Genomic DNA, 23,554 nt, shown 5'->3' on the forward strand with positions numbered 1-23,554 from the left:
CGTTACAGTAGTGAATACAAGAGCAAGCTTGTGCTTCAATGGCGTTTTACTTGATTCCGCATAGTTTAACATGGTATCAGAGCTTCCGATCATTCTATTGTTCTTCATCGCGATCTCACAGGTGTTTTCGCACTTCTTTAGCTTCGTCTTGTCTAGTTTTCTCTAGATATTTCTCGTCTTAAAGTTGCGATTACGATCTTCTTGTTTCGCTTCAATCTGTTCTTCGTTTTGTGTTTCGATCTGTTCATCGATTTGTGTTTCGATCTGCTACTTGTTGTGTGTTGCGATTTGTTACTCGCATTTCTAGGTCACATTTATCTTCTCAATGGCGGATAATGTTTGGAACCGAAATTTAACACATAATCAAGATCCAAGTAGTGTTTACTATATTCATCCTTCCGAAACAAACACTTCTCAACTAGCTTCTGTCAAGTTTAATGGCACTGGTTTTAGTAATTGGAAACGCTCTGTTTTGCGTAGTCTCTCAACTAAAAACAAATTAGGTTTTGTGGATGGAACTCTTCATAAACCTAATCCTACTTCTGCTGATTTCAAGCCTTGGGAGAGATGTAATGATTTAGTCTGTTCCTGGTTGTTGAATAATCTTGATGAGTCTATTTCACAGAGTGTGTCATACTTCGAGACAGCTAGAGAAATTTGGCTTGATCTTGCTGATAGATTCGGTCATACATCACTGACTCAAGTTTATTCTCTTGAACAACAATTATCTGATTTGAGTCAAGGTTCTAAGACTGTATCTGATTTTTTCACTGAGATTAAGGCTGTGTGGGATGCTATGAATGATGTCAGTCCTCCACCTTACTGTACTTGTAACAAATGCATTTGCAATGTCAATCAAAGGATTCATCAGTCTCAACAGGATCGCAGATTGTTGCAGTTTATGATGAAATTAAGTGACAGGTTTGCAAACATAAGGAGCAATGTTCTCATGCAGCAAACCTTGCCTCCTATGTCCAGTGTTTTCAGAATGTTCACTCAAGAGGAAAATCATCAAGGATTAACTTCTCTTGTAGCCTCTCAGCCTGAGTCCCTAGCTTTTACTTCTCAGAACCTTGCTGCAAATTCTCAGAAGACTGCAGGAGCTAATAATAGTTCAACTAAACCAATGGTGACTTGATGTCCAACCCAGAGTTATACAGATCTTTAGTAGGTAAACTTAATTACCTCACTAATACACGACCAGATCTCTCCTATACTGTTCAGTCCTTGAGCCAATATATGCATGCACCAAGGACTTCACATTTTGCTGCTTTACATCATACTCTACGCTATTTAGCAGCAACTGTTACTCAAGGGATTTTACTGAAGGCTGCTGATCACCTGAAGCTTCAGGCATTTTCCGATGCTGACTGGGCTTCTTGTAAAGATTCAAGGCGATCAGTTACTGGTTACATTTTGCTGTTTGGCCAGTCACCAGTAACATGGAAATCCAAGAAACAGAGCACGGTCTCGAAGTCTTCTGCCGAGGCTGAATATCGAGCTATGGCTGCTGCAGCTGCTGAGGTCACTTGGGCTGTTCGGTTACTTGAAGAATTAGGAGTTACAGATCTCAAGCCAGTGGAGCTTCTATGTGATAACCAATCTGCACTCCATATTGCTCGAAATCCGGTGTTCCATGAACGGACTAAACACATCGAGCTTGACTGTCATTTCACTCGAGACAAAGTGATGGAAGGTCTTCTGCAACTTACTTATCTTCCCACACGTTCCCAAATTGCTGATGTGTTTACCAAAGTATCTCCATCTCCCCAGTTTAATAAGCTTCTATTCAAGTTGGGTCTGGTTCCTTCTCAGTCTCCATCCTCAACTTGAGGGCGGCTATTGGAAATAGTGTTATTTTCTATTTTCTGTTTTCCATTTCCACGTCAGCTAAAGTTAGTTACAGTAACTCATGGTGTGGTGTTGTCTATAAGTAGCTAGCTCTAGTACTGTTTCTATTCATTCAGTTGTCTTGTAAAGAAAGAAAAACATGTTCTCTCTATTAGTTCGTTACAGTAGTGAATACAAGAGCAAGCTTGTGCTTCAATGGCGTTTTACTTGATTCCGCATAGTTTAACAAGGCACATAATAATATAGATGGTTAAAGCTCATTTTGAGTTTTGATAGGACTATCAAAACTTGTTACTTGACTTACAAAATCAAAATCATGATAAAATCTGAATTTGATTCGAACGGAAACGGAGCCGAACCAGACCAATTACTTTGACGCTTGCATGTGACATTAGACATGGGATGGTTGTTTGTTCACCCTACATATAACCGTTCGTGAATTCGGGAATCAATTTTAGAGGGACAACATTTGAGAGACGGATGAGAAGCATAGCCCATAGGGGTTCATATCTGTGGACCATGTTTGTCTTTCTTGCTCACCTCCTTCGTAATTTACAAGCTTCAAATAGTTTAACAGATTTATTAAACAGTAATTACCAAACAAAATCGAATATACAGTATAATGTAGTTTTAATCGCAACAACCACATGGTTGAGGGTCAAGATTAGTCGGCCATAAAAGAATTCAAAGTCATTTTTGCTAGTGGGTACATAAAGAATAAATCAAGAGCTTTTTTTATTCAAATTGACAATATTAACATGTAGACTTTTTAATATATTATGGAACACGAGAGTAACGTTGGCAATTTGTTATTACAGAGGAAGTAACGAAATAAACACTAAAACGGGCGACCAAACTAGATGACTAGCATGTATTGACCATATAGTTTCGTATCTTTTTAAAAAAATAATTTTTTTGATGCATACATGATCAATACATCTTAATAAACCTGCTTAAAGTCAAAAGCTCATCTAAACTCACTTAGCTAAATTTATAATTATGATTTATGACTTAAAGTCAAAAGCTCATCTAAACTCACTTAGCTAAATTTAAAATTATGATTTATGACTTATGTGATCGAGAGCATGTTTGTTTGGGCTAAAACTGGGAATTTAAAATGCCTTTGTGATTGAAGATAACTCAAATAGTTAAGAGTTTATCTTCTATCATCGTAGGTCCTGGTTGGACTTTGACTTATTAAGAATTTGTTAGAACCGTCTTTTTGGTAATGTTGACTTATTAATTAGTTATGAGTCATTAAAAATATAATAATAAAAATAAAAATAACTTAGATAAATTATTACCCAGAGAGTAATTTTTATCAAAATTTTCTCTTAAAAACAAGTCATTGAAAAATATATCTCAAACCAACTTTTAATTTTAAAAAAGTTTCTGAATTATTAGCCGATTTCTTATTTATTACACAAATAGACATTTTTCAGCTTAAACAAAAAATACTTAAACCCAAGCAAACATGGTCCTAATTTGTACTCACTAAAGGAGTATATTACAAGCTTTTATTTATTAAAAATTTCTAAAGTTTTTCTTTTCCCCAAATAATAAGACCATCTCTAAATGCATACCCACTAATACGCCATGTTTGGGGTTCACAGTTGCTATCCCAGTCAGAAAAGCCAAAACAGGACACTATTGATTCATAAATATGAAAGTTGCATGTTCTTCATTCAACAAGTCAAGATGAAGACTTAAATAATTAATAATGGTCCACCAAACAATCAGTTGCATGCCAATTTCATATTGAAAACGATAACAAGACGGCATGATTGGCACCATCAAGGATCGAGACTGAGTTTCTCGAGATCACGGGTTCCCTGATTCGAAGCTTTCTTCATTTCTAGAGCTCGTTTATAAGGTGGAGCGATTGGTGGCTGTACTGGATCCAGGCTCTGGTAAGCTCCGTCGGCTCCTCTAGGAAGTGGATAGGACCGGTCAGAATCATATCCACTCAGGTCCCCGCAAGCCAGAAACGGTATATACACCTTGTTTGGCCCTTCTAACCATCCGCTACTACAATCTGTCATGTACTCAGAGGCAAATAAATTACGTGTGAAATCTGATTGAGGGATACCTAACGAAAAATATGAGTCCTACATTCTGAACATGCCTCATGTTTGATAAAAAAGAACCAAAGCTGTTATATTATTTTCATTAGCACTCTGAATACTTATCAACTTGAAGATACTGATGTCATTTATTTGGTGATGTATCATGTATCACATAATTACAGAGATTAAAATACTTAACTACAAAATTTCATGACCATAGATATGTGAATATGTAATTGACGTAAAGGATTTACCTAGATCATCCACTCCTGAAGGACTTCCGACCTTTTCAAGGAGGCGATGTAAATCTTTCTCATTAAATCCTTCTGGAGGTGAATAGTTCTCGCAAACTGCAAATGCCTCTGCATGACATTCGAGACGTAAAATCAAAAATAAATAAAATGAGCTCACACATATTTTCTTGACACTAGATGGCTATATATGAATTCACGCATAGTTAAAGTAGCACTAATATATATCCTTCTGAGTTATGAGACCCTTATGACACCAGGGTAGAAAAAACTTTAAAAAGTTAATTCGGAAATGGTGAACTTCCAAACTAGGTATACTAAATGAACTCTTATACACAAGCACATAATCGTGTATTTTGCATTGAGCAGATAGCGCAAAAATATTGGCATCTGTCATTTAAGAGAATTAGGATACCTTTCATGCCTCGAATCTATCAAGGATCCGTGAACTTATAACCGAGTAAAACAAATACATAATTATGCACTTTAGATTATTGGAAGCCATTCTGTGCAAAATATAACTGGCACGATAAATTATTGGAAGCAATTATGTGCAAAATAAAACTGGGACAAATATATAGTCAGGCTCATTGGAAATACATTAATTACATCCCAGGTCAGACATCCTTCCACATGTACCCCTTAAGCGGTCTTACATTTGATTGCAGGACAAGGAAACACAGTATGACTTCCTTGGACCCTCCTCAATTTCTGTTTATAAATTTCCTACTTTTCTGTAACTAAGAATGTGTTCAAAATAATGCCAAAGACTCCTGGTCAACCTCAGTAACAAGGGTTTGACTTATAATCACAAGGTAGAGTGTACCATCTACCATGATTGATGAGAAGAGAAGAAATAAGAGACTATTTGGTGGTGTCATACTGAAGAATTAAAAGATATAATATACACAAAATTCAGAGCTACAACATATACAGCTACCCAGAACAGAGACATCTGTAGAGCACAAACCATCCATATGCATACCCAGACAGGTTTTAAACACTTGTGGACCCTAAAGTTCTTAACATGTTTGTTGGCATTCTAAAGTTTGTCATAAAATACAAATTAGGGGTACCATTCGTCAATTGTCAGATATGTTAAGCTAATCAATCATCGATCACTAGAACTACTTTTTTACTTTCTTCTTCCTACCAAATTCATGAACTAAGTTCATCCACTACTCGACTCTGTCCAATCACTTCAACAAACTGCCGCATGACAACTATCGCATAACCCTTGCTACCAATTTTTTAAAAAAACTACTGTGTCATAACATTCATTACCTCTAATAACTTGTCAAGCATCAGCACTAGTAACATAATCATCAAAATCAACAAATTTAGCTGGTTTGTTTTTCTTTACCCAGAAGATATCCCAGGAATACTTCCGACTTGTTCTCATTTACACAATTTATATTTTAGAATAATCTCATGGACTGATTCTTATCACATTTTACTATTTTAGTTCATTTGAGGAGAGTGGGATAGCGTATGATAAACTGAGACCAGACTGGAAATTATCCAGGGATCATAGTTCACTTAAAAAAAAATAGCATTCATCCCTTCTCCTAAATAGTGGCTGCATCAACATCAGTGCTGCATATTAACACCTTCTATATGATATCCTGTTATCAAATTAGCTCTAGTAAAACCCCAACTCACTGATTGTTGGGGTCACAAGTCATAAACTTTTCTGGCAGTGCCTTGGAGATTTTAAAAGTAAGCACAAGTATAAACTATGGATAATTTATCTTCTTGCTAGGAGATAAAAACATCATTTATTTTCTCAAGTTTTAACTACAGGGTTTCTAGTTTTTAGACTTATATATACTTGCATATAATATTTTATAACATGATCTCAAATTATGTGTGTGTATTTTGCACTTAGGAAATAGCACAGAAGAATTAGGATCTGCTAATCAAGAGTACTTCTGAGTGGCATCACTAAGTATTCAATTATGTATTTCTGTATAAGAATTCACTCTAGCAACAAGTTATGGCCAGTCTAATATTATAATCACTAATCACAATCAGATGCAGGATATCCTGCCACATGTACCCTTAAGTGGTCTAGCCATTATATTGCAGGAGAAGCCGAGAAGCAAACACAGTAAGAACTTCCTCGGATCCTCTCCAATTAATATTGTCTTTTATATTTTGCTAATTCCCTCCTCTTTTTCGATTCATAACTTTCCTAGTTTCCCCTCATCAGAACGTTTTAGAAATATTAGCAGAGACCCCTAATCAGTCTCAGTAACAAGGCCTGATTCGACTTGATCCATCTTCATGCACGCTTTAAATTATGGTGGTATATATGGGTCTGTAGCGCAATAGAAAAACCCCATTCGCTAATCTCAGTCGGTAACAAAAGAAGAAATAGCAAGAGACTATTTGGTGATGCCATGCTGATGACTAAGAAATAAAAATGTAAAAAACCCACAGCTACAACAGATACAGCTGCAAGAAACAGAGATTCTGTAAAGAACTACCCTAATGCATAAGGAGACAAGTTTTGAACACTTGTGGACCCTATACTTCTAATCATGTTCGCATTATAAGTTCATCTTAGAATACACATTCTGGATACCCAACCAGTCAAAAGTATCCAAGCCCATCATTGTGTCATTTATCAGAAATGGTAAACTAAGCAATCATTAATCACTTGCAATATTAATTCTTCTTACTCCCCACCAAATTTACACACCAAGTTCCTCCACTACTCCACTCTGAGTCTCTGTCAAATCACCCACCAAACTATGAAATGACAACATCTAACAACTCTGATCACCAGTTCTTAAACAATTATTACGTCATAATATACATTTCCTCCAATCACTTGTCATCATCAGCACGCCAGCAGCTAAACCACAATCATCAAATCAATAAATTCCTTTGTGCTATGTTTACAGCTTCATGCACAAATTAAATCCCAGGCAAGGGGGGTTGGGGTATAATTTATCACCCCTCCATGATATTAAATAATAATCTACCTCAAATGAACTAAAAAGACGTGTACCAGGTGGGCCACATCTAGCTGCCCAGTGACGCCACCTCCTTGTGTTGTATTAGCTCTAGTAAACCTAAGCACTACGTAAAATCTTACTGACTATTTGTGTTTACATAACCTATTATGGCAGTGCCTCGAGGTTTTAACAGTTAGGAGTATTAACTGTCGAAAATTATCTTGATGCTAGAAGGTTGAATTAGTTGTATTCAGATATTCAAACCAGGACAAGAAATCAGATGGTTTTTTAGTTTTAGTCATAAAGCTGGGACCTCTTGACCTCTAAACGCGGAAATAATTTAAATGAATTTACTGTATAGATGGCCAATGATACCACATCAATTTATTCTGAGAAATCAAACAAGGGAAAAGAAATGAATACAAGTCTCACCAATGCTTGAATTACGGCTGCTCTTTGGTTTAGCAAAAGTCACTTCTGTGAAAAATAGCTTTAGCTGCAGTTGATAAGAAAATAATTGACGATTTATGAGTTTAACTTTAATCAAAATAATCACTGTGAGCTAAAATGCTATAGCGAGTCAACAGAAACAATCTTCCTATTTAATGAACTCAAGCATGAAGCACCCACGTCCAAAATCAATTGGCAATAAGTATATCGACTTCTGCCATTATAAGACCACTTTTTTTATAAGGTACCGCAGAGGGAAAATTACATTGCACAAATCTCCCTAGAGGGCAACTCATTTTGAATTATACTAGGGTTACATGTGTACCATGACTATCAAACCATACGAAAACTGTCTTCTGACAAGTAATCTCTGGTATACTTATTGCATAACCAATAAGTGTCTGCTACTTAAGATATGATACTGCAAGCAAGAGAGAAGGCCAACAAGGTAATAGATAGCACCGGATACTGGATTGGATTGTGAATCCATCAAAATCTATCATCAAACGTAAAGATATCTGGTCAACAACCAATTAGCACCAGATCGGCAAAAGATTAAAATGGAGTTGACAAATATACTAGACTTTCTTCTGGAAAAGTACTAGATACAACTGTTAACTAATTTGAGGCAACATGTGCAGTACTATTAGCATTAGTTTCACGAAAAATACACATGTCAAAGGATCTATAAATTAACAATTACAAACGAGAATATCAATACCCTCCCCTCACCCGCGAGATACTAACATGGAAAGCAAAGTTAAGTTCTTGCACTTCACCTTTAATATCCAAAAGCAAACTTAGAATTAAAAAAATTTCATTGAACCACTAACCTGACAGTACAAGAGACTTGTATCTTTCCCTCTAAATATTTTAGCAATAAATTTGCCGCCTTCTTTAAGTATGTGAGTAACTATTGTTAAACCCTGCAAGCAAACATAAAGTTGAATTAAATTAATGCAAATATTAGCAGAGATCCAAATTTACTAATTATAACGTGTATAACAATTTAATGTCCATCCTGCTAAGACTACAAGAACACAACGCAAATCTAAAAATAGCCGTTTTTCTAGAGCTGTTTTAACAAGAAGAAAAGCAAGTAGGGAATGAAAAGAATTACAAAAGGGTTACAGAAAAGGAGAATGTAGGAACTTCAACACAAAGAATAAAATACAGTGAATAAATTAAAGAATCACCAGAGAAGCAGTCATAATTCCCTGCGTAATTTTAATGTCATGCCTCTAAAAGCGTAATGGGACGACACTAAGGGATGCAAATTGGGAATCTCTATCTCAAGTCAACTGAGAAATTTTGGTTTGCCTATATATTCAGCATCACTGTATCACCACATTATAAAGACACGTCTAAGTCCAAAATTATTCTGGACTCCAAATACAGAGAGCAGCTCCCAAATGCATTAAGTAGTTTTATACAGATTATATTTTCTTGTGACCGATATTTCTTACAAAGGAATATAAAATGGTCAAAAACGAGAAGAAAATGCAGGTGATGCAGAAAGGGTACAAGGGTATAGCTGTTGTAGCTCTGCAACTGAAGTTGGCACACCACAGATACTTAATAAACATTACTAATAAAGGAAAGAGATTGGCATTTATTATCATTTCTTAAACACCTAGAACCTGACAATGATACTTTAATTTAAAAGTCCAGCTACTTTTCAGCTAAAAATCTCTAGTATGCTCATGTTTAAGAATAAAGATTTAGCCAAATATGATGTGCATATGCCACAAACAATATTAAAAAAAATTATCTACAGGACAACATTGCAATTTAATTTGAAACAGGATAGTTACTGCCAATATGAGTTGAGATTGAACAAATTCATCCATGTCATGAAGTCCAGTCACTGCAGATCATAATGAAATACCTATTAGCAGAAAATAAAATAAGCAAGTCTACTAATTCAGATGTAAAGACCAATATGTTTCCCTACCATCAGGAGCACCATCACAGACAACTAGGTCAGCTTTGCACCCATCAAAATGTCTAATGACCTGGAAGTGAAAAAAGAGAGCAGCAAACTCGATTTTCTTATAACATATTAAACTTATTCAACAGTACATACCAATCAATTTTATCCTGCATATATACAAGAGAGTAGGAGTAGAGGTAGCCTTTTCTATTCGAGCAAGACCTAAAACTACTCTATAGTCTGCGAGATGGAAACTCTAAAAAAGACCCTTACACCCTCAACTAGCTGATGTCAAGTAGAAGGTGGTGTACACAACATTAACAATATAATGGTCACTTTATTATATAGATAGGTCGGTTGATTTTGTATCTGTATAAACTTGCTTTTTCCCTGCTTTACTCTTGGTAAAAGTTGGATCATGTCTGAATTCCTACAGTGTCAACATTGTTTTTAGGTTTATATTGATTTCTATAAATAAATAATTTGTGTAGGAAAGTCTACCAAGATCACCATTAAAGACAAAATCAAAAGGTTATTTTAAAAAATAATTATTAGCTGCTTCAGGGACGTGAGTTTGCATTCTGCATCTACCACAATATTAGGTCGAATACAGAACAAAAAAACACATAAAGAATGACAATGATATGAGAATATTACTGCAGAAGTTTATGAGCAGTAGTGAGGAGAGATTAATCTATACCACTTCAGCTGTTCGGGCATTTGTTATATCACCCTGCACCTGAATAACCCCATCGATTGGAGCCATAGGTTGCAGATCAATAGCAACAATAAGTGGAAGATCGCACTCCCTGCAGACAACAATTTAGAAGAAACTTTAGCGATTGGACACAACGTGATTAATATAACCGGAATGAAAGAATTAAGTGATGATATTACAGAACGATATTGATGATGCCGATATAAGCAAAGTATCAAAGAACTTCAGGGAAAGGAGAAGTATCCCACCTGGAATCAGGGGACAGCTTTGCAGGGAGATACAATTTACGACTCAACACCTATGATAGAAGTAAAACATCAAAGATAGAAAAACTAAAGATTAATCTTTATTACAGAAAACTTGAACCCCTTCATTAATTTTCCTTTTCCACTATTTTGCTTGTGTAATAGTAATTGCTTACATATAACCTTCCTATGCATATCGAGAAAGCTTCAGTTTGAATCATAACAATAAAATTTAGAATGAGAAGATAGGATGGAGGATACAACCTGGAAGCAGATATGTTTTCACAACTCGAATGATACATAACAAAAAGTAGGAGAATAACCCAAAATACTATATATTCATTTTTTTAATTTTACAAGTTTGTGTTCTGAATCTTCAAATGGACAGTATTAACAATTATCCTCGGGATTCAGTTAGCTGCAGTTTGACAACCCTTTCAGAGCTCAGTGACATAAAACTACTAAGAAGTCGTATAGGTTTCATTACTACCTGACTCCAGCTACCAGGCGCTGCACAGAGATCTACCACGTGCCGGACCCCTGCATATAATTATAAATTCGAATAAATTACTTGAAAGTATAACCTAATAGCAATATCATGGAAAACCTAGCCTAGCACTCCAGTTTAGCATACAAGAGCAATATGCCATAAGGAGTTACAGTATTCCATTTTGTTAGAATTGGTTTTAGATTATTAATTCATTACACATGCACGGATACACATACACATATAACCTGTTTGGCAAGTAAAGACATCTTATGAAATTTTTTTAAGAATAACCTGTGAATTTAATACCAAGTATACACACAGACATTGATCCTTTCTGAACCAACGTCAGGTGTAACATATCTCGTATAAACCCCAATCGTGTAGCATATGGTCAAAAATCGACAAACATACATTAAGGAATATAGGTAATTCTGGACCTTTGAATATGTCAAATTCCTCATCAATTTGGAGCAGTTTAAAGGCACTTCGAGCACGCCAACCTTCTTCCTTTGCTTTCCTATAGTATATATCCTGCAAATTAAACCAAACCACTAATGAACTAGTCTTACAAGAGAAGCAAAACAAATCACCAGCCGCTATATCAAGAAGAAGTACCCTTTTATCTCTTGAGGCTTTACCCATCTCCTTATAGCCTGGTAGTGCTGATACTTGATTCAAACTTCAAATACGAGTTCTTAGGATGATGACTACATGACAGAGAATAAATACAAGTCAATTTTACGCTGAACAATTGCGTTCTGCAGGAATGTGAGATACTTGACTATTTAAAACAATAATTCTAATAAACCATGCTAAATCTGCCTTCTTCTATGTACTAAAGTACTAAACGTTATAAATCTGTAGGCTTACATTGATCAGTCTAAAGTAATGGCTTACTAGATACCATCTTCCATAAAATAATTAAATAACCCATTCCTAATTAACACAAAATATTAAAGTAACCAAAACAAAAATACTTCAAAATTAAAATACGAAGTTTTTCAGTGAGCATTAGTTAGAACATTCATCAAGGGCAACATACTACTCAAACCCAGCTAGTCATTCTATCAAACACCTTACAAGCACTTCAAGAATCAGCAATACATGCAAAAAAATTCCAACAAAAACACATGTAAATTCTAATAAAGATTGAATCTTTACTACAAGGGCAAGCTCAAATCATATTAAACAAGACAGTAGTGAATATACTGGTTAAAAAACAAGCTATCGGAAAAATATTAAAAAATTACATTGTGTGTGTCCGTGGCTGTATGTATGTGTGATATAACTTATAAGTAAAGTTGAGCTAATAGCGGAAAGATGATTAAGCTTTGGTACCTAGCAGAGGAACAGAATTGTGGTTTACAAGTTCAACGTTAATCAGCTTGTCAAGAAACAGAATCGTGGTTTCGCAGGTTGTGACTTGTGAGTACAGCTTTGCGCGGCCAGATAAAAAAGAGAGTTCAAAGACCGAAAATTGAAATAATAAATTAATTTTGTAACTTTTTTTAAAGTAGAAAAATAAGAATTCATATTCATTTGTTTAGTTCTTAAGTTGAGATGATTGGACGATTATCTGTAATCTGTAAATTATTAACTCACGAGTGATCCACGTTGTAACTTAAAAAAAAATATTAATATTACATTATAATTTATGGTTGTAAAATATATTTTCATTCAGAAGTATTAAGAAATATTATAATTTTATATATTAGTTTTATCTATAATAAAACATATTGAATCATTCATTTTTTACAATATTTTATGATGTATTTAATATTTTTTCATTCCAAATACTTTTAAAAATAGTAAAATTTGAAAAATAAAAAATAATTTCACTTACGACTTTTATCCAACAATATCAATATATCAATTAAATATTTAATTATTATCGTCATTTTATTCATTTTTAGACTCTTTCACGTTATTTTATAAAATTTTCAATTAATTCGTACTATTTTATACATTTTACATCGCACTATTTTATACCCAAAATTTTCTTTAATTTTACGTTTTTTAATTACTAATATAGTTCTATATCCATGTTTGAAATAGCCGGATAAAAGTTGTCCTACTTAAAAATGAGATCAAAAGATACCTGGTAAGGATTAAAAGGTCTCGATATATAAGTTCCTTTGACTGAAATTCATAAATATTATATAATTGGATTTTTTTAAAAAAAATATCATCAAAAGATAAATTAAATCCATTTTAATATGTAACTTTTTATTTTGTAAAACAAATAAATATTTTTTAATAATTGGTCAAAAATTAGACAATTTGAGAGAGTATGTTACTACCTCTCTTTAATTAATGTTCTTCACTTCCGTGCCAATAACTTTATGTTCAAGAACTTGCATTTACGGGGACAATTTCAAAAAGTTTAAATCATGTTGTGAAAAAATATTCATAGATGAGGCATATCTTGAATAGATGACAAATAGTGATTGAGGAATATCTTGAATAACGACAAATTGTGATTGAGCTGCTGACACAAAATAGGATTTGATTAATCCATGTTGTACAATATAATTGATGACAATGCAAGTCAGGAAATTGAAGAACATAAACTATTTAGAAGAATTCTAAACTAAAGACATTTTTCCATCTTGGACTACACAATGAAAAAATCTCCTCTTTTCGATAAGAAACCACAACACAATCACATCTAAAGATGTAAATGGCAACACATGGGAACTCAGCTTCCTGCAACAGGTGCTACAGCTACTGGGGTAGGCTTCACATCCTCGGCTTTCTCATGCTCCTTATTTAGCATCTGGAACCAATTTGGAAACCTTCGTTAGTCAAGCTAAAGCATATTTACATTTTTCAATGCACAACTTGCAAGTGTGTGTGTGTGTGTGCCAACTAAAAAGTCTCTATTAAGTATAAGTAAACTATATTTTACAAAAAATTATTGGTATTTCTATAAATATCCAAATGCCAATGATGTAAATAAAAATATTTAGCCTAGAGAACGGTTGTTAACGCTGTGTAATGTGAGTTGTGAATCTTTAGGATGTGACATACTTTTTAATGCAGCGTAAAAGCATAATGAACAAACCAAACTTTTTTCTAGATGGCATTGAATATTTGAATGTTTGTTATATAAAATAATACAAATATAAGACACTCCATATTGTTACATATATGGCTTCAGAAGTGGCACTTCAACAAAGATATGATTTAAAGCAAAACTCATGAACCATAATAAACGGAAAAAATGAACCAGAAAAACAAATGGAGGGTTTATGACCTTGTTATTGATCAGGTTGTGGAGCGCTATCACACTTCGGATCAGAGATGAAAGGTAAATTACCAGCATCTGATCATTAGTTTTAACTGCACAAATAACAATTTATCATGTTCGAAAGAAGTTAATAACAAATGTACTGCAGATTGATCATGTTGGCTTATCTTGTTCCCAGTTCAGAGATCATTTAATTACCTGCAAATGCCTTGATCAAATCTGCCACATTCAGATTTGGGAGCAGGTTGAATACATCCTGCATAATCAAGTAGTAGATAATTAATAATTGGCAAGAAATCGAACAACTAAAGTTCGGAGGCAATCAGATGAAGTTGTATTAAATTAAACACAGTAATTCCATAAATATGTACCTGCAAGTGGTACAAAATCTCATGATTTAAAGGAAGTTTCCCATCAACAACGAGATCAAGGTAACCCCGTATCTCTCGTAGCCGTGCGTCCAATCCCTTCAAGGCTGCAAGCTTCCCAGTTACCTATAACAAATAAAAGACTAAGATAAGACTATTCACTTCTATATCAACTCAGAATTAATTAAAATTACAATTCAGATACACCAATAAAGCAGACATGAGCATAAATTAGTAACTAATAATATCAACATCATTAATCTGTAGACTGTAGCCCAGAAAAGATGCAAGAAAACATTTGAGAAAAGCTAAGAAGATAAACCTCTGTTGCAAGGGTACTTATGGTTGTATCTTTCACATCCCTCAGCAAGTGCTCCACTCCTGTTACAGGTAAAAAATTTCAAAGTCTGACAGTTGCTTTCATTTATCTTAAAAACTGCTTCATAAGGATAAGAAGGTTCAATAAAAAATAATCATACGAAAAAGGAATATTTATATCACCGCTCACCAATTTCCTCCACTTCGTGAGCAGCAATCTCCGAAGGCACATGTACAAAGATCTTCTGGCTCTTTTGGGTGGCATTCTGTGAGACGGTAAACAAGAATTAACTAAGTCAAATATCTGTATTTAATTTTCCTACTTAAAGGGCCCAGCAGCTATGCCATGTGTTAGCCTCTTACTAAAATGTAAGGTACAACTAGACAGAACTAGTATCATTCATTAGATTTAAGCAAGCACAATATCTGATGGAAAGCGATGACAATGATTTTACCTCTTTAACCTCTTCAACAGCATAGTAAGCTTTTGTAGGTATCCCCAACTCCTTAGGTTGGACATCTATGATAACCAACACAGGATTTGGAACATAGCTGCAATACCAGCACTTCATCGTAAGAAAAGGAAACAAAGCAAGAAGGTGGCATTTGCAGACCCTCAGACTCTCCCTTCTAAAGTAATTAAATCATCCCAAACCCTTCATTTTAAATGACATAATACACGACATCTATTATATTCGGATAATCAACCACACAGAGTTAATAATATAATGCAACCCAAATTGGTTCAGTACATCCTACACTTAGAGATGAGATAATCAAAACTGACAAAAAAGTATCTGCATGCAGTATCTCACTGTATCCATGAGAATATGTGTTAATGAGAGAAAGAGGTCAACGATCAATACAGATACTTACTCATTGAATAAAGCATGAACATCAAGGTCATTCTCTCGCAACTTTGGGCCAGTACTATACCATCCGACAACATGCTCCTTTGCTGCATTAGTATCAATATCATATACAACGCCTTAGATACAATTAACAAGAATTTCCCAAAGCATCAAAGATACAACTAATTGTAGGAAGCACTACCATTAATTCTCTTGAACATGGAGAACATGGCCTCATGGTAGTTATGGTCAAGAAACCATATGCTTGGATCTTTGTCGTCTTCCTCAAAAGGCACTACAAAAGTAATTTCATGCATTTAGAGCCACTAGTAAAATTCCAACTATAATTAAACTATTATTAGGATCAGAAATTGTTAACTCGTCATTAATAAACAATTTCCAAACTTGAAACTCCCACCTCATTTCCAGATTGTTTTAAGCTTACATAATAATGCATACAACAGCAGACGGAAATAAACCAAACAGAAACCCCCAGAATCTATCACTCAACTAGATTAACCATAACAAGTTCAATCCCCCCGTCCATCCATCTCAGTCAATCGTGTCAATGCTAGATTCCTACACTCGACAAATCAAAATAATTCGTGCAGTTACCAACATTCCTAATTACTTTAATCCGCCTTCCTCACTAAAAAGGTCAAATTCTCGAAACCGTTGATCCAAAATTGCTTAACATAATACAGTCCTCACCCGAAAGCCTAACTACAAAATTTAACATTCCATTGCGAAATTCAAACTCAAGACAGCTAGGTCAAAACACTTATCATTTCTTAATGATTCAATTACAATGATTATAGTTAATTATAATAATACTATGAAAAGGGAGATAAAATAGATCTGGGAGATGATACCGGCGTAGCTATTGGTGACGTCAACGGTGCCTTTGAAAGAGGAGCCGAGAAGGACGCCGACGACGCGCTTGCGCGTGTCTTTGGCGACGCGATTGTAGTTGTCGACTATGCTGAGGAGTACTAGGGGATGGACAATCACTTTCTCCATCGGCCGAGATGATATTTGCTGCGATTTTATCACGTCCATCGTGAGCGAGCGAGATTTGCAGAGAGAGAGAGAGAGAGGGAGATTTGATTTGTGTAGAGTGTTTTGTTTTTGTGCTGCTTGGAGTTCTGCTCAAGAAAACTAGAGAGAGAGAGATGGTTTTGTGTATGTGAATAAATGAAATGATGGGCCGGGCTTGTTTGTTTGAGGCTCAATTTGGGCCGTCTTGGGTAAACTGTATTTGATTTTAGTATATTTTACTACACTTGTTATGTTGTAGGGCACTCTCATTGAGAGCCCCATCTTCAAATATTTGGAGATATATTTGATATTTGGTCCAAAAAACCCTTGCATCCGGATCCCCAAAATACAAAATAAATTTGGGGATTAACCTTGAACCCCCATATATGGGATTGCACTATGGATCCCCATCTCAGCAACAGTCTAAAAAAGCAAGTGTACCAGCACTCACTAGCTGAAACAACCCGGGTCAAATCCCGAGTCTTTTTCGAAAATCGGGTCAAGTCCCGACCTCCGAATCCGAAAATAAGCCCAAATATACTGGCCCAACTGCAACAACTTGGGTAATCCACAAGCCCACCACAGGCCCCCAAAAGATCATGATTTGTTAGTGCAATTGGTAGTAGTACTTATGCTTATAAACTGAACTAAAGTCCACACACTCCTCGATGTGGGACTGGGGTGTTACAAACTCCCCCACTTAAATTCCTGACGTCCTCGTCAGGCCGAAACGGATAGCCCATAGGCCCAGATCGAACCTCTCTAGCCATTGTGGGATAATACCGGCTGGCTTCGTGTCCCCGCCTCCGGATCTCTGTCCATTGCGGGATAATACCACCAGCCTTCGTGTCCCCACCTCCGGCAACTTGACGAATCAAGCTTTCGAGAGCCTGCTCTGAATACCATATGAAACAACCCGGGTCAAATCCCGAGTCTTTTTCGAAAATCGGGTCAAGTCCCGACCTCCGAATCCGAAAATAAGCCCAAATATACTGGCCCAACTGCAACAACTTGGGTAATCCACAAGCCCACCACAGGCCCCCAAAAGATCATGATTTGTTAGTGCAATTGGTAGTAGTACTTATGCTTATAAACTGAACTAAAGTCCACACACTCCTCGATGTGGGACTGGGGTGTTACACTAGCAGTCTTGTACCATACAAAAAAAATATTAAACAATAATATAATCTCAGCAACAGTCTAAAAAAGCAAGTGTACCAGCACTCACCAGCAGTCTTGTACCATACAGAAAAAAATATTAAACAATAATATAGAGATGAAGATAAGGAACTGAATGCGGGAACTTTCAACCAGAGTTAGGATAATTACAGAGAATTACTATATATAGTAAGTTTTTGGGGATAAGGAAAGGGCTTCCAATGGGAATGCTCTTACATCTATATCTGTATCTTATTTTATTTTTTCTCGTAGAGTCATTATAATCCCATGAAAGTTAGTACTCCCTCCGTCCCCCTGAATTGTATACATTAGGGGACGGGGACGCGGCACGGACTTTAATGCTCCTGTAAAGTATAGTTGTGTAATTTATTTTTAAAATTTTCTTTTTCTGAATTAAAGTTTGGATGTTCTATTTTTATTCAGAAAAAGAAAATCTGAAAAATAAGTAATGGAACTATATTTTATAAGAGCATTGAAATGCGTGTCGAACAGTTAAAAAGAAACGTATACAATTAAATGGGACAGAGGGAGTATTGATTTTTGTTCCGGTGACCGGGGCTTCCAAGGGAACCGGTCGTTTTAATTTTGAACCATTTTTATTACAGTAATTTTTAAGGGAAATCTACAAAACTACCTACCTTTTCTTTTATTGTTTTCAAAAATACTACCTTCCAGAATTATTTTTAAAAATACCTTTTCATAATTTATTTTTTTTCAAAAATACTGTTTGCAACTTTTGCAACCTCATTTGCAATATATATATATATATATATATATATATATATATATATATATATATATATATATATATATATATATATATATATATATATATCGATATATCGATTCCGAAAATGAGGTCGAAAATGACATTTGAAAACTGGAACTTGAAATCAGGATTTGTAATTACGGTTGCATATGGTTGTATTCAGTTGCATATGGTTGCATTCAGTTGATTCTATTGTAATCTAATGGCCCCGCCAGGGGCACACCATACATCTGTTGTTACTTACAGTTTTCAGTTGCATTTAGTTGCAACTGAGGTTGCAAATGAAGTTGCAACTGCAGTTGCAAAAGTTGCAACTGCAGTTGCAACTTCATTTGCAACCTCATTTGCAACTTTTGCAACCTCATTTGCAACTTACAGTTTTCAGTTGAACTAGTTGCAATTGCAGTTGCAACAGTTGCAACTTTCCATTTTTATTTGCAACTTTTGCAACCTCATTTGCAACTTTTGCAACCTCATTTGCAACTTTTACGGCTGCGCCGCCCAAGGTTGCAAATGAGGTTGCAAAAGTTGCAAATCGTATTTTTGAAAAAAAAATTATGAAAAGGTATTTTTAAAAACAATGAAAAAGATGGTAGTATTTTTAAAAAACTAATTTTACAGATGGGTATTTTTAAAAAGATCCCAATTTTTAATTGCCCAACATCTGCTGATGATTTGAACACAAGTAACACACGGGAAAATAGTGAAAGCATTACTACTATCACCTAGCAGACATCTCCCATTTGCACTTCAATTGTTGTACTTCGTATATTGGGTCTCCCAGATTTCCCATATATCCCAGGAAATGTTATTTCAGACATTCTCCTGAAATGGGAGCTAGCACATGATGACCATCAGCCTAAATGCTTCTGACCAGAATAGTGCAAATAATATATGGATGATAATCCAGATAAATGTAGTGAAAACGCAACAAATAAGTTCTTCAGAACTCTGATTTCAAGATTTGGTGATATATTTAGAACTGGCAGCTGATTACATACGACTCATATTACACGATTGCTACTGCAAAATCGGCATATGATACATATTTAGAACTGGCAACAGACTACATACTACCCATATTAAACAATTACTACTTCAAAATTGGCATGTGATCATCAATCCAGATACTCTACTCAATGAGGCACAATTCTTATGCTGGTTTGGCTAGACAGTACTTGAAATCTAGAATCAGACATGCAAAACTGTTAACAATTACTTAGCAGAGTCAATAAAGCATATAACAGGCCCTCTTGTAAACATCAAAAGAGATCCATGCAAATTGACAAGCATAACTACACAATTGCCTGATGCCGAACAATATTCAACACACATTTTCATATATACACAATGACCGGTAACATGGTATTTATAGAAAAGTGTTCTTTACAAAAGGTCTGCACCAATATCACATCTGTCGCTAGAAAAGGCCTTAAACTGTTCTACAACACCATCTGTCACAAAACTGGAAATAAAACCCCCAAAAAAGAAGGATTTTCGCCATACCTCTATACCATCAACAAAGAATGCATCACTATTTAGTATTTAGAAGTTGGCTAATCAGAACCATCCATACACTCAAACATCGACGAGATGTTAAAGCCTCATGATTAATGCCACAACTTCCTTAACAATGCATAAACTGAAATCAATCTGGTCGCATAAATAAATGGATCTATAACAGTAGTGGTGACATAGAATGCTCAAGTATCAGCAGCGATTTCCTGAGAGCGTATACACTGATTTCTTAAGCTTGAGTATAACAAGTTCAATAAGCTGCAAGTACTACAGATCATATAAGAGAATGCACACATTTTTTTGTTAAAGATAAGCTATAGCAACATCAAAGAGCTGCAACTTTTACAAATAAATAACTATCAAGAGTTACTGAAAAAGTGGAAAGGAATAGGTGTAAGTTGTGACTTTACAATATAACACAAGGAAAACTGATTGACTGCATATAAAGGATAGAGTCGGTAAGTTATATCAGTGAGTCCTCCATCATATGTTATGAATTAGTTCTGCAAGTTTATATAAGCATGAATCGAGTCTGCATGAAGGACTGTTACCCCCACAGGACTTCATAAAGTCCACATAACGTCATTTATTATCATAAAATGTGTTCAAGGATGATACAACAACATATTCTTTAGGGCGATTGGTCATAAAAGTGAAACTGAACCCGAAAAATTTGAACTTTGCCATACCTCTATCCCCTCAACATTATCTCTACTAACGAAAAGCCTATTCCCACCACCTTCAATCTTTTTTATAATCCCTCTCTCCGAGTCCTCCACTTTATCCACGAAATTTCTCCTATATGATTCTTCTTCACACACACTACTCCCTCCTTGCTCCTCCACCCTAGACCACACCTCCAATCCACCATCTCTCCCAACAAATGCTTGCTTCTTATAACAATGTATCACACTACTAACCCCTCCACCTACATTACTCAAACTCGGATTCTTATCCTTAATATACAACCACGGATCATCACTCAATTTCCGCAAATCAGCAATAGCCAAATCCCCCGATTTTGAACACACCTTAAAAAGATTCAATTCAAACTTATCAACGTCTACATCAGCAAAAGAATCCCCGTACCTGCTACTCCTACCCGATCCCGGCTCATTCGTCTCCCAAACAACTTTCCCCGACCTAACATCCCATAACCTAACATAACCAGAGTATCCAAACGCACCAGAACTAATTGAACTCCCGAAAATCAAACTAAGCTCACTCAAGTACGTTAATTTCCCCGGAACAACACTCTTGGACGAATTACCATTCTGCCTACCTATTTCCGACACAACTTTCAAACTCGACTTATCGATTTCCAAAACACAATTCTCTCTATGCTGACAATCAAATGACGCGAAAACCGACTCATCCGAGTCAGTCACAGCATTAACTCGCGCCTTATATATCCTCGGATCGGAAGAGTCACTCCACTCGACCGATCCAACTCTCCGTCCATTCGCGAAACTGTAGAAATGCACACCGGAATCGATCTCCGAACCAATCGCCGCAATCTCCGGCATGACACGTCGGATTGAGGTGATGAAATCGAGGTGCGTCCGTACAGTCCCGATATGAGCCAAATTCCAATCGTACACCGAGATCTGACCACCGTGCCCTACCCAAACCGATCCATCATCATCATCACTCACACTAAAACTCGAAACGACGCCGTCCGAAGCAGGCCGGATCGTCGAAACGACAGACGCGTCGATTCCGCTGAGTTGACTCGGCAACATCGCCGATTTGAGCTGCGATTCGATGCCATAATACGCCGCCTCATCAAAAAGCTCCTGACTTGTGAACCTCCGGTAAGTCGACGGCAGCCGGTTCGATCGGAGAAGCGAGAGAAGTACGGAAAATATCTCGGGATCGCGGTCTATGAAAACCGGGTTGGAGTCGTTAATCGGCCGGTTCGAGAGAGCGTCGAGGAGTGAACCGGCGCCGCCGGAGCGGAGAGTGGAGAGAGTTGTCTCGAAGAGCTTGCCGCCGACGTTGAGCTTGATCCTATCGCCGGACGGTGGTTTAGGGGTAGAATTGTAAATTTTGGCCTCCATTTCTATAGGATTGCAAAATGTGGTATAGAAGTGTTTTGTTATTTAGTTATTGTTTTTCGTTTCTTTCTCATCCTGTTTTTTCAGTTTATTTTATTCTTTAGATGTGTTCTATGGTATTTTCTTGTAATCATATTTAACGTGTTTGCATATTGTAGTTATCGATATAGTAAAAATTATTCAATAAATTTTTTTATCATAATTTGTTTATCATTGATGAATGCATATATTCGATTGAGATAAAGTTTTAAGTTAAAGGTTTTTGATTTACAATTTTGGACGAAGTCTCGAATGGATCTTATACTTATTTCAATAGAGCGTGGAATAGAACGGTAGACCGTAGACGCTTGAACTACTCTGCAAAGGATTGATGAAAATGTTGCAAAATCATCTGACAAAGACATGAATTCGGTCGCCAATCGATATGGGTCTAGACGATGTAACGTTTTTATTAATAATTCAAAACGCGGCACGATGTGGTGTTAATAAATAATTTTCAAGGTCATTTTCCCAGATCATGATATTTTGCACATTAACGATGGATTTTGTGATAATGAGGGTCAACAGCCTGCTTCCGACCACCATGATTTCGCCGTATATGGAAAGCTCTGCTGAGTTTTGTTGAAAAGGAGCCTGGTATGTGTGTGTTCGCAACAAACTATGCTTAGAGTGTATTCTGTTATGCACTCTCCATCTGGTAATTTTTTTATACCTGAATTGATTTAGTTATTTATAGTATACAACTTAAAAGTAAGAATTATAAACCAGCATGCTTTACTTTCTGTGTTCTTTTCCTCTTCTTAAATGTGCCTTATACATCCCACCACTTTGCAATTTACTTTACTCGTCGACCTTTGAGGAAGCACAAGAAAACTATTAGTACTTTACACCATACAAGCCACTCTAATGCGCGCTTTACCCTGCATTAGCTACTCTATATTATCGCGCTATAGTGATGCATTCATTTTCTATTCAAGCAAGCAAGGTATCAGAATCTTGTCGAAGACATATGTGGCTGAACATAGGAACACTAAAGTAACGATAGTGAGAGTTAAAAGTATAAGATCCATTTAGTCGCTTCCACTAGCACTAAGGTATCAGGATTTTTTGCTTGAGCTGTTCATCTAAAACTTTCCCAGAGTTCAGGTTCATGACATGTCTCGTATTTGAAGCCTCATACTCTTGATGATTTTAAAATTGCCGATACCTTTAACTGGGATTGAGCTCTAATAACATGTT

The 23,554-nt window shown here is 35.9% G+C and overlaps 3 protein-coding genes across 4 annotated transcripts; all 3 read right to left on the reverse strand.

Annotated features, from left to right (window-relative positions):
- Nucleotides 1-3,479: 3,479 nt before the first annotated feature.
- On the reverse strand, nt 3,480-12,445 carry LOC108197027 (uncharacterized). Of its 2 annotated transcripts, none has more exons than XM_017364499.2 (12): nt 12,306-12,445; nt 11,583-11,674; nt 11,405-11,498; nt 10,968-11,017; nt 10,481-10,530; nt 10,215-10,323; nt 9,536-9,596; nt 9,396-9,448; nt 8,415-8,507; nt 7,564-7,627; nt 4,172-4,279; nt 3,480-3,886 (listed from the first exon to the last, which is right to left on the reverse strand). In XM_017364499.2, exons 2-12 carry the CDS (start codon nt 11,607-11,609, stop codon nt 3,645-3,647), a joined length of 951 nt encoding a protein of 316 aa, XP_017219988.1. In that variant the 5' UTR covers nt 11,610-11,674; nt 12,306-12,445; the 3' UTR covers nt 3,480-3,644. The 2 variants fall into 2 exon arrangements, with proteins under 2 accessions (XP_017219988.1, XP_017219990.1); XM_017364501.2 differs by lacking the exon at nt 12,306-12,445 and adding an exon at nt 12,218-12,239.
- Nucleotides 12,446-13,456: 1,011 nt separating this feature from the next.
- LOC108197232 (26S proteasome non-ATPase regulatory subunit 7 homolog A) lies at nt 13,457-16,941 on the reverse strand. Its single transcript, XM_017364792.2, has 10 exons — nt 16,627-16,941; nt 15,957-16,049; nt 15,780-15,861; nt 15,359-15,455; nt 15,094-15,169; nt 14,908-14,966; nt 14,589-14,711; nt 14,416-14,473; nt 14,224-14,309; nt 13,457-13,743 (listed from the first exon to the last, which is right to left on the reverse strand). The coding sequence occupies exons 1-10, from the start codon at nt 16,811-16,813 to the stop codon at nt 13,666-13,668; spliced, it is 939 nt and encodes a 312-aa protein (XP_017220281.1). The 5' UTR covers nt 16,814-16,941; the 3' UTR covers nt 13,457-13,665.
- Nucleotides 16,942-20,829: 3,888 nt separating this feature from the next.
- Nucleotides 20,830-22,406, reverse strand: LOC108197012 (protein ENDOPLASMIC RETICULUM-ARRESTED PEN3). Its single transcript, XM_017364477.2, has one exon. The coding sequence runs from the start codon at nt 22,316-22,318 to the stop codon at nt 20,903-20,905; it is 1,416 nt and encodes a 471-aa protein (XP_017219966.2). The 5' UTR covers nt 22,319-22,406; the 3' UTR covers nt 20,830-20,902.
- Between the last annotated feature and the right edge of the window lie 1,148 nt (nt 22,407-23,554).

This window comes from Daucus carota, chromosome 8 (assembly GCF_001625215.2).
Source record: "Daucus carota subsp. sativus chromosome 8, DH1 v3.0, whole genome shotgun sequence".
Classification (NCBI taxonomy): Eukaryota; Viridiplantae; Streptophyta; class Magnoliopsida; order Apiales; family Apiaceae; genus Daucus; species Daucus carota.

What these genes read in the sequence shown, in the direction of transcription:
- LOC108197027 (XM_017364499.2), bottom strand. Translation starts at nt 11,609, where the DNA reads ATGGGTAAAGCCTCAAGAGATAAAAGG. An exon ending in AAGCCTCAAGAGATAAAAGG is followed by an intron (nt 11,499 to 11,582) that starts GTACTTCTTCTT and finishes TTTAATTTGCAG; the next exon opens with GATATATACTATAGGAAAGC. An exon ending in AAGCTGTCCCCTGATTCCAG is followed by an intron (nt 10,324 to 10,480) that starts GTGGGATACTTC and finishes TGTTGTCTGCAG; the next exon opens with GGAGTGCGATCTTCCACTTA.
- LOC108197232 (XM_017364792.2), bottom strand. Translation starts at nt 16,813, where the DNA reads ATGGACGTGATAAAATCGCAGCAAATATCATCTCGGCCGATGGAGAAA. An exon ending in CATGTTCAAGAGAATTAATG is followed by an intron (nt 15,862 to 15,956) that starts GTAGTGCTTCCT and finishes ATACTAATGCAG; the next exon opens with CAAAGGAGCATGTTGTCGGA. An exon ending in GTTCATGCTTTATTCAATGA is followed by an intron (nt 15,456 to 15,779) that starts GTAAGTATCTGT and finishes CTGGTATTGCAG; the next exon opens with CTATGTTCCAAATCCTGTGT.
- LOC108197012 (XM_017364477.2), bottom strand. Translation starts at nt 22,318, where the DNA reads ATGGAGGCCAAAATTTACAATTCTACCCCTAAACCACCGTCCGGCGAT.